Raw genomic sequence first — 16,966 nt, 5'->3', positions numbered from 1 at the left:
GGCCGTGCTGGCTGAGCCCGATGAGAGATGGAGTCCAGGAGCATACACAAGCCCTCCCGTGGGATCTGCCCTAACAGTCCTGACTCTAGAACCAATCCTAGGACATACATTCATAGCACCATGTCTGACTGCATACGGCTCACAGTATTGACAATGGGTGCAGCAGACTGCAAACACTCAACCATGTTTAAAAGATGCATTTACTGTGCAGTCCTATGCGTGTTTACTCAGAAGTGAATTCTACTGAACAAATAAGCACGCAGAAGATTACAATGATCAGTCTTGTCAGCGAGGCTGCTACTGTACAGCTGATATGAAGGAAACACCTAAAAACTCCTCACCAGATAGAAGGAATAGATACACGTGGGAAGAGTACGTCTATCACACTTCTTATTACTTAACCATTATTGCATGTCACACTAGATATAAAAAAGCAGACACCTTTCGACTTCTCCTTCCCCAATGAATTGGCAGTGCAATGTGTGTGAGGTAGCCAAAAGGATTTGCGATAATACTTTCCAATTAACAGATGCTGCGTAGTCTGGAATGAATGACAACTGTGGTTGGATGCATTTTCGAGGGAACTGTAATGGAACAGTCTGGTTCCCTCCCCCCCCCCATACTTTCCTGGTGTGGTTTAGTCCCACGGGGTGTTGCTCTCAATTGTTCCATCTCAGTGTGTATGTTGGAGCAAGTGGAAGGTGGCCTGAGCTGTTCAGCTTAACTACAGGAAAGGAAGGTTGCTATGTGAGTTTGTAAACAGGATAAGCTGTTTATAAACCTACCTGCCTCTTGTGTGAGCAGGACCAGCTGGGACATGGAAGCCCGAGTAAGGACTCTAGTTCTGAGACCCACACAGAGAGAAGGAATGTTATAGCAGCTCGATGAATGCAACATATGAATGGGGATCTACATACCCCAGCAGGATAATTTTTTTTGAGTCTGTGAGAAACTGGACATAGGAGGAAATGTTGAAAGAAAATAGTCTTGCTCAACCATTTGCCCCTGGTTTGCACGACCATTCCACAAACTTTTGCAAATACCCATCAGGTCGGCACATCATTAGCCTAAGAGCTATGGAAATCACATTGGCTAATTCCCTACTCTGAGGTGGCATCTCAGCATTATGGTGGTATCATGAAATCATAATCTTGCTTAAACTCCCCTACATGTACATACTTGTGTGTGCACGCATACACAAACTGAAGCTAATTTTCTCTTCCTTTTTCTATTCTGTTTCTTCAAGAAAGGGATCACAAACCGAGAAGACAAAGATGCGCGCGCGCGCACACACACACACACACACACTCAAATGCATACTATCCAACTTTTGCAGATCAAAAAAAATGGTACGTGCATCTTCCGGGACCCAGACCACGATCTTGCCCTGAAAAATGTGTTTCTTTCAAGGCAAGAATGCAGCACTCAAAATGGCTTCTGCAATCTCACATGAAAAAACAGGGGGTTCCTTTTTTTTCCCATTGGCGAGTATGCAAATGACCATTCTCCATCACCATGAATGCATCAATTTATCGAAACTACTTTACTGTGATGTACATGAGATGCTGAAAGCCGTCTCACATTTTACTTGAGTCAACCTTCAGTGTTTCCCAAATTTCCGAGACTTGAGCTATAAATCCCCCACAAAAAATTACATTGCAGGCCAAAAAAAACTCAGTAATTTAAGCCTGCAGGGAGAGAACAATGACTCATACAGAGATGCACTAAGCAGCCTCCTACCAGAGGCTCGTTTGGGTGCTTTTCATCATTTAATGGTCATGATCCATCTCTCATAGCCTATTGTCGTTTCTCTTCTGGCATACTCTCTTCTTAAAAATAAATCCCTGTGTGATGCCTATCTCCTGCTCCTAGCATTGTTTTCTGAAACTTTTGCTGGCTATGCAAGGAAACTACTGCAGTTAAGTCTCTCTGTGCATAGCTTAGTGTGCTAGAGACTTCTGAACATTCTTCCCAAACTGCAATTGCTGGCAGCATTTCTTCCAATGCTTCATAAACAACTATTTGCACAATGCTGACAATACTGAGACAGTTGTTGTACTCAGACATAAAGCTAAATTGCAAAGATGAAGCTGCATTGTCCTGAATTAGACCATTGGTCCATTGATCTCAGTGATGTCTACTCCAGGAATAAGGAATCTGTAGCACTTCAGATGCTGTTGTGTCTCATCATCTCTAACTGGTGGTGATAGGAATTGGGAGTCCAACAATGTCAGAAGGATCACAGGTTTCCCCATCCCCAAACTGTTCTTGGCTGGAAGCAGCTGTCCAGGGCCTATTCCCAGTCTTACCTAGAGAAGTCATGAATTGAACCTGAGACACTTATACATTCACAGAATGTACTCTGCCATCACTGAGCTATGGTCTTTCCTTAACCATCATTTGGCGTCATGTCTGAAGCTATGCCAATTTACAGGCCATGGCTTGCAAAACAGGATATTGAACCACACAGTTTGAAGCTGGTTTGCAAACACAAATTCTGCAAGCTGTGGTTTGCGCTCATGCTGGAATTCACAAACCACCAGAAAGCTAGCTAGGGCCACTGCTCCACCTACAGAGACTGCTGCACCATGGAGATAGAAGCAGATTTATGAAGCTGTGTGTTGATCAGATGGAAGCAGACAAGCACTTCTAATCTACAGATTACTTGCCATATGTCTGGAACTTCAAACCATGGTATGGGTTCTTAACTGTGCTTGGCATTAAAAAAAAAAACATAGTTTGGGGTGGTGTCTGAAATAAGAGTGTACATTTTTCACATGGAGAAGAGAATACAAGAGAAGAAAGCCTTCCACAGAGAATAATCTCTTAAGATTCTGAATATATGCTGTGCAGTACAGGATCATGACCACAATGCCCAGCACCAGTGCAAGGGAATTATTTTGCCTTTGCTAGGAGCTGGTCTCCAATCACTTTTCAGCTTTGCTCTATTTTTCCTCTCTCACATGATGCAAGGGTTGCTTCTGCTTGTGCTATGTCAAAGACAGGAAGAGGCAGAATCAGCCTGCAAAAATTTAGGCAAAAACAAGTCTAAAGTTATTCTTTCGCTTGCTATTTTTTTAATTATTATTATTCTGAATGGGTTGACGAAAGCTAAGCCCCAAACTATTTCTTTGGCCAAGAACTAAAGCCATCAGGCTTAAACAGTTGTGGACAGCTGTGGAGTGGAGGCACTTAACTGACCTCCTGGCAAATGAGTCACTGCCGCTCACTGGAATGGCGAGACAGAGAACAGGAGTGGTGGTGCTGTCAGTGCAGTGCAAACACACTGGCAGAGCCAATCTGGCACTTCTACAATTATTATTCTGCTCTTCGTGAATAAAAATAAGAAGAAGGAAAATATTACATTAATATTCCAATTCTTCCACATTATAAATGGATCTTGCCAGAACAAAGTTGACTATATTTAATCACATTGCCCTATACTGCATCTTCTATGTGTCTCCAAATAAAGAGTATAATTTAATTCGATCTTGTACTTTATTATTCCAACAAGATAGGCCATGATTATATTTGAGAATTATCAATATTATTACATGCTCAAAACACTTTTCCAAACAGACAAATTTCAGCCAAAAATAATGGTTACTTATTTAATATCATATGACTAGGATGCCTTCCCCACTGAACATAAATCACTCTGAGGTCATTTCCTGATCTTAAAAACTGAAATGATTAAAAAGACAAAAGCCACTTTGAAATACAACTTCTTTCTCCCTCTCCTTCCCTCTATCCCGCCTCCCCCCAGCTGTTTCTAATTTTTTATTTCATTAGTCTAACTGAACAAAACAGGTATTCAAGAAAACTAAGAAGGAAAGTGGGGAAGGAGAATCAGATAACTGCAAAAAGAATCTGTAATTTATACCCAGATATACTGGATAAGTATTCAAATCAAAATGAAAATATGATCAAATTTGACTTGCATCGTGAAATTTCATACAGGGCATTCGTTCCTGTTATTTCTCTTGGTGAGGACTTGCGACGCTGCAGGTTCTTTTTACAGGAATTAATTCCAAATATTGTAAGCTCAGCAGCACCCTACTGTTGGCACATCACCAGCATATGAAGAGACTGAGGGCCTAGAGAAGCTTGTCTCTTTTTCTAATGAGCCTAAATCTGGGGATATTTAATTAAACTGATGGGCAGGAGAAGATTGAAAACAGACAAAGGAAGGTGCTGCTTCACACAGTGCATAATAAATTGATGGAGGCTGCATGATGTTGTGACAGCAACTGCACCTACATCTTAGATGGCTTTCAAAGGTATTAGTGGCTAAAGTCATGATGGAAGACTCCCATGTTCGGAGGCTGGATGCCACTTACTAGCAACTGCAGGAGAACAACAGTGGCCATTGTGGCAAACTGGGTGCTGGACTGGGTGAGCCATTGATGTGATTCATATTATTACTAATGGTCAGAGAATATGGGAGTTGGAGTCCACCAACATCTGGAGGGCATCACATTGGCCACCCTGCCTTATAAAACTACAAAACTGATCTGTCAGGGAGCTGCAACCTCTCCCAAAATAGGTCATACACCTAATTCCCAGACATGAGAACCACCCACTGACAACATTTCCATCTTATCAGGATTCAGCTTCAGTTTATTGGCCCCCATCCAGTCCATCATTGCCTTCAGACACCTGTCTTCACAGCATCTCCTGATTCTGCATATCATTAGCATACTGATGAAATGATGCTCCAAATCCCTGGATGACAGTTCCCAGCAGTTTCAGACAGGTGTTAAATAGCATAGGAGACAGAAGAGACCTTTGGAGCCTAGGGCTTGCCAATCAGAAGGTCGGCGGTTTAAATCCCCGCGACAGGGTGAGCTCCCGTTGCTCGGTCCCTGCTCCTGCCAACCTAGCAGTTTGGAAGCACGTCAAGTGCAAGTAGGTAGATAGGTACCACTCCGGCGGGAAGGTAAATGGTGTTTCCATGCGCTGCTCTGGTTTGCCAGAAGTGGCTTAGTTATGCTGGCCACATGACCCGGAAGCTATACGCCGGCTCCCTCGGCCAATAAAGCAAGATGAGTGCGGCAACCCCAGAGTTGTCCGTGACTGGACCTAATGGTCAGGGGTCCCTGTCCCTTTACCTTTACCTTTACCACACAAAAGCAATGCAGCAGAGCTATAATCTCCCAGTCCTATGTTCTGGCAGAGACCAGCCAGTCAGGGGTCAGCAAACATTTTCAGCGGGGGGGAAGCTCCACTGTCCCTCAGACCATGTGGGGGGACGGACTATATTTTTGGGAGGGGGGAATGAACAAATTCCTATGCCCCACAAATAACCCAGAGATTTAAATAAAAGCACACATTCTACTCATGCAGAAACACCAGGCAGGCCCCACAAATAACCCAGAGATGCATTTTAAATAAAAGGGCACATTCTACTCATGTAAAAACATGCTGATTCCTGGACCGTCCGCAGGCCGGATTTAGAAGGCGATTGGGCCAGATCTGGCCCCCGGGCCTTCGGTTGCCTACCCATGCTATAAGTAGCACCCTCGACTCCCAACTCCTTGAGACACTCCAGAACAACACCACATTTGAACGCCAAGAGCCAGATGTTCTTGCCACATCAGTTAACTGCACAGCAAGAGACACTGGAGCATGATCCGAAATAGCAATTGTATCAATACGACATGCGGCTACATACTGAAGTAGGGAAGAAGAAACCAAAAGTAATCTTAACAGAAAACAACCTTCATGTACTGATGAAAGAAAAGTCACATTCTGTTGGGTGTAGCATATGCCAAACAACCGTCAATCCAAATTCAGACATATATGCCTTTAGCATTGACCTTACTGAAGACTGGATTTTATGGAAAGGAGTATCCCTGTTTAAAACTGGGTCAAGAACATCATTATAATCTCTCTCAATTACCAGATGCTCATAAGTCATATCACACAAGTATCTCAATCACTCTTGAAACAGAGTCCAAATTCGGACCATTAACATTCACTATAGCAGTTATCATATCCAAGGTCTTTGCCAACAAAATAAGGCATCGCTCACCTGGAACAACTGCTGCTTGTAACACTACAAGAGGTGCATTTTATACGTAACTATAGCCACACCTTTACATAGAAGCCAACTTATAGAGGCCAAGGTTCCTTTGCCCACCCCAATAAATTATTTGAGGGGGCCAGGCCTCCTCTAAGTTGATGGGCATTGCCATTCAAATAGTGAGTGCACCATGTCTTGTGGTCAATTATCTGGGGTGCGGTTTACTTGCCCCACCTCCAATATTTTATTCAAGTTGGCACTCTTGCACCCTTAGAATCATCAGCATAGACTACCTCTACTCAGTCTTCACAACGTGTATATTTTATCATCCATAAACAGATGTGCCTCTTGCCACATCAGCTTTGATATTTTTAAGTTTAGAAAGCACCTGTTTTCTTTAGTTACAAGAGCCCAAGCCCTTACAATTCCATGTACAGTGGTACCTCTCCTGGTATGCCCCACAGAGAAACTTGCGGTCTTCAAATAAAAACATCTTGAAGGTCCCAGGCCACAGAGAAGTTAGGCTGGCCTCAAATAGAGCGAGGGCTTTTTCGGCCGTGGCTCCGATCTGGTGGAACACTCTGTCACAAGAGACCAGGGCCCTGCGGGACTTGACATCTTTCCGCAGGGCCTGCAAGACAGAGCTGTTCCACCAAGCCTTTGGCCAGGGCACAGTCTGACTCCCTCCCTCGGCAATCTTCGCGGAGCTCTGGCCCAATGGTTGCCATTGGCTTGAATTAATTAATTTTATAATGAATGATTTTAGAGTGTTGTTTGTGCTGTACTTTTTTACTGTTTTATTGTTGTTAGCCGCCCTGAGCCCGGCTTCGGCTGGGGAGGGCGGGATATAAATAAAATTTATTATTATTATTATTATTATTATTATTATTATTATTATTACCTCGGGTTACAGACGCTTCAGGTTACATACGCTTCAGGTTACAGACTCCACTAACCCAGAAATAGTGCTTCAGGTTAAGAACTTTGCTTCAGGATGAGAACAGAAATCGTGCGGTGGCAGCAGGAGGCCCCATTAGCTAAAGTGGTACCTCAGGTTAAGAACAGTTTCAGGTTAAGAACGTACCTCCAGAACAATTTAAGTTCTTAACCTGAGGTACCACTGTAATAAAATTTAATGCCTTCATATGTATGCATATGTATGTGTTTGTTTGAGTGTGGGGTTTTTGTGTCTGTGTGTGTGTGTGTGTGTGTGTGTGTAGGAGAAGCAGTATTGTTATATTTTCTGAAGCCCAAGAATATCCCAGCTAACGAAAATCTACATAGATCATAACTAAAACAACAGCAACCATCCAACCTATTTGTGGGTATGCCCCAAGGACACTTTTCCAGGTCTCCATATTGCAGTGCTGAAAACCACAACATATTTATAATACAAACGTCTGGAGCAAAAACTCCATGCTGAACAAACAAGTACAACAGGTATGTTGTATATACTGATGGAACTTGATAAGGCTCTAAGAACATGAAAGACAAAAAGAAAAGCGGAGTAAAAACAAAAGGACTAAGGAAACAACCACCACTAAAACTTACAGCTCTAGATGGGTAGTACAACCCAAAGGTCCCCCTCAGTGCTCTCCTCCCATTAGCCACCTGATTATACTTGCTAAAATTGTAGGAACACACCTGAACCCATGTACAGTGGTGCCTCGGAAGACGAAATTAATCCGTTCCGCGAGTCTCTTCATCTAGCGGTTTTTTCGTCTTGCGAAGCAACCCTATTAGCGGCTTAGCGGATTAGCGCTATTAGCGGTTTAGCGGCTATTAAAGGCTTAGCGGCTTAGCGGCTAAAAGGCTATTAGCGGCTTAGCGGCTTAGAAAGGGGGGGGAGCGAAAAAAATCTCAAGACTCGCAAGACATTTTCGTCTTGCGAAGCAAGCCCATAGGGAAATTCGTCCTGCAAAGCGCATCGAAAAACGGAAAACCCTTTCGTCTAGCGGGTTTTTCGTCTTGCAAGGCATTCGTCTTGCGGGGCACCACTGTATAAGGCAATAAGCAACTATCTTACTTTTAAAAGACATCTGAAGCAGCCCTATTTAGGGAAGATTTTAATGTTTAATGCTGTATTGTCTTTTACTAGTCGGTTGGGAGCCGCCCAGAGTGGCTGGGGAAACCCGGCCAGATGGACAGGCTATAAATAATAAATTATCATCTACATTATTATTATTATACAGTGGTACCTCTGGATGCAAACAGGACCTGTTCCGGAGCCCCATTCGCATCCTGAAGCGAACGCAACCAGCGTCTGCACGTGCACAGGTCGCAATTCGCCGCTTCCACGCATGTGCATGATGTCATTTTGAGCATCTGCGCATGCGGCGAAACCCAGAAGTAACACGTTCCGTTACTTCCAGGTCGCCGCGGAGCATAACCTGAAAACGCTCAACCTGAAGCACATTTAACCCGAGATATGACTGTATATATATATATACACCAGGAGTGCCAAAACTTTTTTCAAAAAGGGCCAGATTTGATGAAGTGAACATGCGTGAGGGCCAACCGAAGTTGCTGAGCTTTTTTTATGATTGAAGTTGTTGAGTTTTTTTCAGGGTTTTACCACAGGATTAAACCGGATTAGGCCCCGAAATGGACTTTGGGCATGCCTGATATGCACAATAGCAGTCCAGGATGAACATCAAAATAGAGACATGTCTTTTTCTCATATGGTGGAAGTACAAAAAGCAGGTAAGAATGTAAGGAAACAGCAATGAAAAAGTTCTGAGTTAAGGATGAGCTCTCAGTCAAAATTTCACTCCAGCTACACCATAGCAACGAAGATAAGCTGTAGACACTTCAGGTGTCTCAAATCCAGCAGAGACAGAGCAGAAGAAATTACTTGGGAACACTCAAGTGTCTCACTGTGCACTTGTTGAGGCCAGCACTGGATTTATTCCAGGAAGATGTTTGTCAGGGTCTCCTGCCTTGTAAGATGAATGCTCTTGATTACCCACACAAAATGCAAGAAATTTTACAAAATAAATAATATTTTTCTCTCTCGGAAGTAGGCGTGTTCTGTGGAAAGTTTTCTGCTGGTGGGACGTCTGTTTTGTGTAAGATATGGTGCTGTTCTCTTCCCTCGTTGAAGTTTCCCCTTCTCTCCAGAATGCTCTAGCATAAACCCTTTAAACTCAAAATATTCCCAATGAAGTGGGTCACAGAGAAGGAGCTTACACACAATGAGCTCTCTCTATATCCAGCTAGTAATCTTCCGGTAATGTTAGCGCCTCTCATAAAATATCCTCAATAAAGTGAACAGGCTGACTTTGCTCACTAATATTATCAGGGATGCCAGGGATTCTGAGATTGGATCTAAGGAGATGGCTTTCAAGTTCTCTTATTCTAACCCAGGGGTAGGCAACCTAAGGCCCAGGGGCCAGATGCAGCCCATTCGCCTTCTCAATCCGGCCCACGGACGGTCCGGGAATCAGCATATTTTTACATGAGTAGAATGTGTCCTTTTATTTAAAATGCATCTCTGAGGTATTTGTGGGGCATAGGAATTCATTAATATATATTTTTTTCAAAATATAGTCCTGCCCACCACATGGTCTGAGGGACGGTGGACCGGCCCACAGCTGAAAAAGGTTGCTGACCCCTGTTCTAACCATTAGTTAGCCTAACAAAAATGTTAGGCTTTTGTAGTGCTGCCTTATGAGTCCTCAAGTTAGATCTTCTGAGTTGAAGAGCAATTTTTTCAACAGAGTCTTGAAGCTGATCAACAGAGTCTTCAATAGACTCCTGTGGCTTTAATTGCTTTAAGAATCAACATAGCATTAGTATCTTTGTCAGCCTCCGCTGCACCAGCTAGGGGAAGAGGCTGGTGTCTCCAAATTCTTGGCAGATGCACTTCAAATTACAGGAGCTTCAATCTTCCTGTTATTTCCCTTAGATGCCATAATATCACTAAGGGGGAATATGCTCTTCATAATTAGCGAGCGAAGGGGGAAACTGCTTGCAGCCCACTGGCTCACCTTGTGTAGTTTTTTCTTTCCGCTGCAAGAGCATTTGATCCTCTAACAAGAATCAATGCCCTGCCATTTTCTAGATGTTGTGTTCCTTCAAAAGAAATAGTTCTTCAAAGAGCTTTAAGATCTGTGTGACCAGCCTCTCTAGTGCTGGAGTGCACATCTTGAGGACCTTGACTGCAGTTAACTATTTTATTTTATCCAAACAAGCCAGGCACAGAAATCACAGTTTGATCTTGGTTTATTTGGACAAATAATAGTTTAGAGGCAGCGTTCGAAACTCCCATTGTTCTAGGCGCGTTCTGCAACAAGGAATTTCATTAGCACGAGCAATTTCTGAGCTCTGGGTTGTTTGAAAAGGGGATTAAACAAATGAATGGACTATAAGGGGAATCACTGGATCGCAATCAACTTTCACTTCCGCTGTCAATTTTATTTGTGATTATTAATTTTCTTATGCTGTTTGGTTTGTTTAAAAGTTCTGTTATTAACTGTGATCTATTTGACTCCCTGGGACTCTTGAATGAAGGGACTCTTGAATGAATGATATATAAACATATCTTTGGAATCAAGAGAAAAAAATGATCCTGAGTACCAGTTGCTGGGGGTTACAAGAAGGAGACGACTACTGTCCTTATGTCCTGCTTGTGGTTTTTCCATAGGCCTCTGGTTGGTCACTGTGGGAAACTTGATTTGGGACTATATAGATCTTTGAACTAATCCAGTATGGATCTTCTTAAGTCCCTAAGATGAAAGCAGGCAGGTACACAGGACAAGACATTTTCTTTCTTTTTTACTTAGCCTCTGCAACTCTCTCTATTGAAAAACCCCTTTTCGTCCCCTCTGCTCCTTGCCTTTCATCATCTCATGATCAGGGGAAAATTGATTCAAAATGGAATATGATCTGACATTGCTTTGTAGGTAAGAGGGAAGAAAGAATCATGTGCCGGATTGTCTCTGGTAATTTTTGCAGTTATGTTTTGTTATGATGTGATACTTTGCTGATTTTGGATTTTTATGTATTTTGTTAGCTGCTTTGGATATTTATGTAACAAAAAAAGCAGAATTTATTAACATATTATTGAGCCCATGTATGTGTAAATGGGTGCAACCACAACTGCAAAAATATCTCATACACTGGGAACAAAAAATACCGCAGATACATAAAATGTGTATGTAAGAAAATTTATAGGTATGTACGTACCTATCTGCTACCGGGTCACCAATTTTATGTTTTCGAAAATTGTCTGGTCTGATTTAGGTGTCATGTTAAACCATAGTTAAGACTATGGTTTAGCATAAACCAGCCACTCAAAAGTCCCAAGGTTTGTTCTTAATTGACAATGCATAAGCCCAGATTTAAACTTAATGACAAATCAGCCTCTGCTTTGCTTCCTTTCTGGTGCAGCAACAAGAGGAGTGTGGAAGGAGTGAAGTGTGGACTTTTGAGCATCATAAGAAGAGCCACCTCACTGTTCACTCCAAACGTATCTTGTTTATGAAAGTGTTAAAAAGCACAGCTCGCAAAAACAACCCTTCGTAGAACGGTCTATTTATTCCTACTCTTTGCTTCCTGCATCTTAGCCCATTCAAGATTCACAAGAGGACCTTTCCTTGACTGCTAAGCTTACTCATGATCTCCAGAGGCTCTTAAAGGTAAAGGGACCCCTGACCATTAGGTCCAGTCGTGACCGACTCTGGGGTTGCAGCGCTCATCTCGCTCTATAGGCGGTGTACAGCTTCCGGGTCATGTGGCCAGCATGACTAAGCCGCTTCTGGTGAACCAGAGCAGTGCACAGAAACGCCGTTTACCTTCCCGCCGGAGCAGTACCTATTTATCTACTTGCACTTTGACGTGCTTTCGAACTGCTAGGTTGGCAGGAGCAGGGACCGAGGAATAGGAGCTCACTCCGTCGCGGGGGTTTGAACCGCCGACCTTCTGATCGGCAAGTCCTAGGCTCTGTGGTTTAACCCACAGCGCCACCCGTGTCCCCCAAAGGTTCTTATGGCTTTGTAAAATTTAATTTGGACATATTTGCAATGAGATCATAGGCCCCAGCAGTCTTATTATATATTTATTTAGTATGTTGTACATCCCGCCTCCCCTCCCCCCACTACAGGAGCGCAAGGCTGTGTATATGGTTCTCCCTCTCCTCAATTAATCCCCACAACCTGTGAGGTAGGTTAGGCTGAGAGGCAGTGACTGGCCCAAGGTCACCCAGTGAGTTTCATGACCCAGTAGGGATTTGAACCCTGGTATTCCAGATCCTAGTCTAGGGGTCAGCAAGCTTTTTCAGCTGTGGGCTGGTCCACCGTCCCTCAGACCATGTGGTGAGCCAGACTATATTTTGGGGGGGGGAAATAATGAACAAATTCCTATGCCCCACAAATAACCCAGAAATGAATTTTAAATAAAAGGACACATTCTACTCATGTAAAAGCACGCTGATTCCCAGACTGTCCGCGGGCCAGATTGAGAAGGCGATTGGGCCGCATCAGGCCCCAGGGCCTTACTTTGCCTACCCCTCTCCTAGTCTGACACTCTAATCACTGCACCACACTGGCTGTTAAAAGAAAGAAAGAAAGAAAACATCTTGCATTAAGGATTCTCCAAGCAAGCTACCTGCATGAGAGCACAATACTGACCATAGCGCAGCAACGGGTATTTTGAAACCTCCTTCCAGGTATGAACAGCAAGCAAGTGCAACCTTATTCACTTGAAAGGATTGCTATGGAGCTTTTGCCTGACAGGAAACAGCCACAAAATGTTAATGGGTCATTTCAAGTAAAAAAGTAAGGTGTGGGGATTAATACAGATCACCTCCAGCCAACCTGAGATAGTGGTGTGTCTATATCTGCTGGCTTGCCACTGTGGCGGGCGGGATATATTTTAAATTGAACAATGAAAGGCAAAAATTGTTTTTGTTGCCAACTGTCTCCATTCCATGATGGCACTCAGAGGCAAAGGACTCCAACGCCTTCTTCTCCAGCGTGAACAGTAAAAGAGGCTTTAGCAGAGTTCTTGTCTTACGATGCAGCACACTCACTTAAGACACTAACTTCACTCCTTATGTACAAAGCGCAAGGCCCTTAACATTTGCACCACGTCCCAATGCCTATCCTATGGCTGCTTGTGTTGCACTTTTTTAGCCTCCCTGTACCCACACATGTCATTGGTTTGTCAACCCCCAGGTTGGGAAATCTTTGCAAATCCTAGATATTTCTTTCATTCATTTAGAGGAGGGTCAATATGTTGCAGAGGCCTCTGCGTGTTTACTCACAAACGGATGGCTTGCTTGCCTCCTCCTTTCTCTTGCTGACTTCATGGCCTCATGATGAAGCTGGGACTTGCTCCAATCGCTTTTTGAGCCACCCACCCCCACCTCCACTGCCACCTCAGTCAAAAGGGGGAGTGTGGGCTCTAGAAGCTAACTTGTAAGGGAGCACAACATATAATTCTGCATCCTGTGACTCGAGGATGGGGAAGTTGTGACCCTCCAGATGTTGTTTAGTTGCATGATGGGAGCTGCAGTACAACCACATCTGGAGAGCCACAGGTTCCCCGTCCCTGAAATAAGCAGCAAACACAGATGCTTTAACTTACAACTTTCATGTTTCACAGGATATGAACTCCTTTGTAAATGCCTCGATTTTTCTGTTACACTGGAGGGTTTTGAGCCCATGGCTGTCTAATTTTTTTAAAAGGAAATTCACTGAATTGCATCACCTCCTTGGGTGATGTTACTGTGCTGCCACTCTATAACTGTCAACATTCATGCTGCACTTGAAAGTTTTAAAAGCACTTTGCATGCATTTATCTCGGTAATCTTTTCATTAGTCCTGTACAGCAGGCCATTTTTACTACCATCCCCATGTTGTCTCTGGTTTTATCTCCTGGTGTGCCCGCTGGTTCAAACAGTGAGCACAGCAAACCATGTAATCTGTCACTGTTCTTCCCATATTGCCCCAAGGAAAAGTTAAGAGAAAGCTGCAATGGTGTGGCTTGGTGACAACTGTTGAATGTAGCCATCTGTTATCATCAAAGGCTGCAAATCAAGTTAATACAGCAGAGATCTCAAAACAGAGAGCGGGTCACTTGCAGAAGTAAGTCAAATGGAAGGCTACAGTTGAAGTCATCATATGAAGTACATGGTCAAAGAATTAAACCTGTAGAAAACATCTGCACATCCTACAGATAGGGATATACAATAATTAAAGTAAATTCTCTCTCCCTCTCTCTCACACACTGACTCATACACAGATGCAGTCACCCCCTTCCCTCTTCCACCTACTATCTTCCACAAGCATTAGCAGGCTGGCAGCAACCATTTTTCTTTAGGGAAGAGGGTCCATGCAGGAAACAACGTCTTGCAGTGAGCATGTGTGAAATAACTTGCCCTTAAATAAATGTATGTAAATAGTCTTTCAAGAGAGAACTTTACCATCTGATATCTTTATTCAATATATAACCCTTCCCCCCCCCCATCAAATCATGAAGAGTAAGAAAGTGTAATACCCTTTTCTAAAGAGAGAATTTAAACTGGGGGGAAAGGAGAACTGAATGTATGTTATGGGTGTGCAAAAGGAGTCAGAAAGATGGGTCTTCTGCACTTTTAATGTTGTTGGACACCTTATAATCCTTACTCGTCTATGCCATTTTTCCATACTATGGGGGCTAAATTATATTGATTTGATAATGTTCAGGTGTTATTACGGGAGACTTCCTCTCTAATTATACAGATACGCCTATGCCTATAGAAAAGGGACATACCTCAATTTAAAGTTCTACAGAACTTATAAGAATGAAACCTTCACCCACAAGTGATGAGAGAGAGAAAGAGGCATCTTGTATGTATACAACAGAGGCAAGCAACCATCCCAACAGCTGCTCTGCTTGTGTGTCTGTATGTGTGACTGAGGGGAGCAGAAACTCATGAGCTAATCCATGTGTGTGGTGTGTGTGTGTGTGAGAGAGAGAGAGAGAAAGAGCGAGAACCCCAAGAGCCAGTGTGTGTGCATGTGTGTGACATGCAGAGACAACCCCAGCAGCCAGCCCATGCATGTGTGCTAAAGAGAAAGAACCCCAATGGTTAGCCAGCCAGCCAGACTGTGTGCTTGACCATGAGAATCCCCCACCATACAGCTGTGTGTGTGTGAGAGAGAGAGAGAGTGTGTGTGTGTGTGTGAGAGAGAGAGAGAGAGAGAGAGAGTGAGAGAAAGATGGAACCCCAACAGCCAGTCCATGCAGGTGTGCAGGAGAGAGCCCCTCAACAGATGGCCTGTGCGTGAGAGAATCAGAACCCCAGCAGCAAACTCAACCTAAAATGTACACCTGTGTGAGAGCAAGAGAACCCAGTCTTGGCGAGTGAGGGAGCACCACACTGGCAATCTGTGGGGGGGGGGGGAGTGTGTGTGTGTGTGTGAGAGAGAGAGAGAGAGAGAGAGAGAGAGAGACTGAGAGAGACTGAGAGAAGAAACCCAGAGAGAAAGAAAGAGAAGAAACCCAAGAGAAAGAGAGGAGAGGGAGAACACGCACACAGAAATTCTCTGAAGACTGCCTGTGTGCGCCCCTGCGCGTGCCTTGCAGGACTCTCATGAGGCAACCAGTGTGCCAGAGGCAGAGAATGAGAGACTCCTCATCACCACCACCACCGCTGTCTCCAACCTGTGCGCGAGAGCGAGAGCAGGGGGAACTGCCCACATCACAGGTGTGGGAGAGAGAAAGCAGTCGTGGACTCGCCGCTTCCTTACAGGATGCAACCAACTCCTCGCCTTACCCGGCCAAAGGATGCCCCCCTCTCCGACCCTCTAGGCCTCCCTCTCCCCCTTCCCCTCTCCTCTTGGAAGGCAGCAAAGAAGAGCATTGCGGGCGCAGCCTGGGCCCAGCGCGGGGTGTCCCCCCCCCCCTTCCCAGCCGTGACGAGTAGAGGGCTCTCCAACTCCGCGTCGCCGGCCTGTAGAGCATCATCCACGCGCAGTTGCGACGACTGGCCTTTGCGGCACCGCCGTCCCCGCAACCCTCCCTCCATCGCCTTCCGCAATCCGCAGCTCCTTACCGTGGGCAGCAGCGGCTCCATTTGCGCCCCTTGGTCTTTAATCTCCATCTTCTGCGCTCTTGGGAACGGGCACCTCTCTCGCGCGCGCGCCCTCGCCGCCTCGCTTTCTCGCTCGCTCTCTGCAGTGGCGGCGGCGGCTGCTGTTCTTTCCTTCGGCGTGTCTCTGGCACAACCAGAGGCAGCGCCGCTCGCTCGCTCGCTCGCCTCTCTCTGCTTAGTATTCGGATCAGGTAGCTCTGAAGCAGGAGGCAGCCGCACGCCCCGACTCACCGGCGAGTCACATGGCTCCCACTCACACCCCGAGAGGCGGCGGCTGCCTCCAGGGCTGCCGGTGGGAACCCAGATTGCAGGACGGAGAAAGGTAAAAAGTGGAGAGACCGGCTTCCGGGATCCTGGAGGTGGAGGAGTAGAGGAGGAGGAATTTCTCTTCCCCCACCCCGCCCAATTCAGCCCAAGTCGATGACTATTATTGCAGCATTTACACACACACACACACACAAATTGATGGGCATTGCCACTCAAATGGTGTGGGTGCGCCCCATCATGTGATCAAATGGTGTGGATGTTCCCTGTCATGGGAAGGGGGGCTTACCTGCCACCCAAATATTTTATTCAAGTTTTCACCCCTGAAATTATTTATGGATTTGATGCCTTTATAACCCACCTTGCTCTCAAGGGCAGACTTTGGCAATCTTTGGTAATATGGTGCACTGAGTGAGGCCAAACTTTGACTCCCTAAATAGATCTTCTCAATTTTAGATCTTTTCAGTTTTGCACCCCCCCCCCCTTAGCTTGGTGTTCTAAGTCCAGCACTGCTTCTCTCCATTTTGCTCAAGGGGGCGTACAGTACATGGTTCTCTCCCCATCCCATTTAATTCCCCATAACAACCCTGTGAGGTAGG

At 44.8% G+C, this 16,966-nt stretch overlaps 1 protein-coding gene across 6 annotated transcripts in view; it reads right to left on the bottom strand.

The window, feature by feature from the left end:
* SLC4A10 (solute carrier family 4 member 10) overlaps positions 1-16,461 on the bottom strand; it is a 165,934-nt gene extending 149,473 nt beyond the window's left edge. For 2 of the 6 annotated variants that reach the window (XM_081005915.1, XM_081005919.1), the window contains exon 1: positions 16,065-16,461. In XM_081005915.1, the coding sequence (XP_080862041.1) occupies positions 16,065-16,112 (48 nt within the window). In that variant the 5' untranslated portion in view covers positions 16,113-16,461. The remainder of the gene's footprint in view (positions 1-16,064) is intronic. The other 4 variants (XM_081005916.1, XM_081005920.1, XM_081005918.1 and 1 more) reach the window with 2 other exon arrangements.
* Positions 16,462-16,966: the final 505 nt, after the last annotated feature.

The sequence above is a fragment of the Podarcis pityusensis genome (genome assembly GCF_964106645.2).
Source record: "Podarcis pityusensis genome assembly, chromosome: 1".
Taxonomy (NCBI): domain Eukaryota; kingdom Metazoa; phylum Chordata; class Lepidosauria; order Squamata; family Lacertidae; genus Podarcis; species Podarcis pityusensis.
Note: the sequence above shows the minus strand (reverse complement) of the source record. Positions and strands in the feature narration are given on the sequence as shown.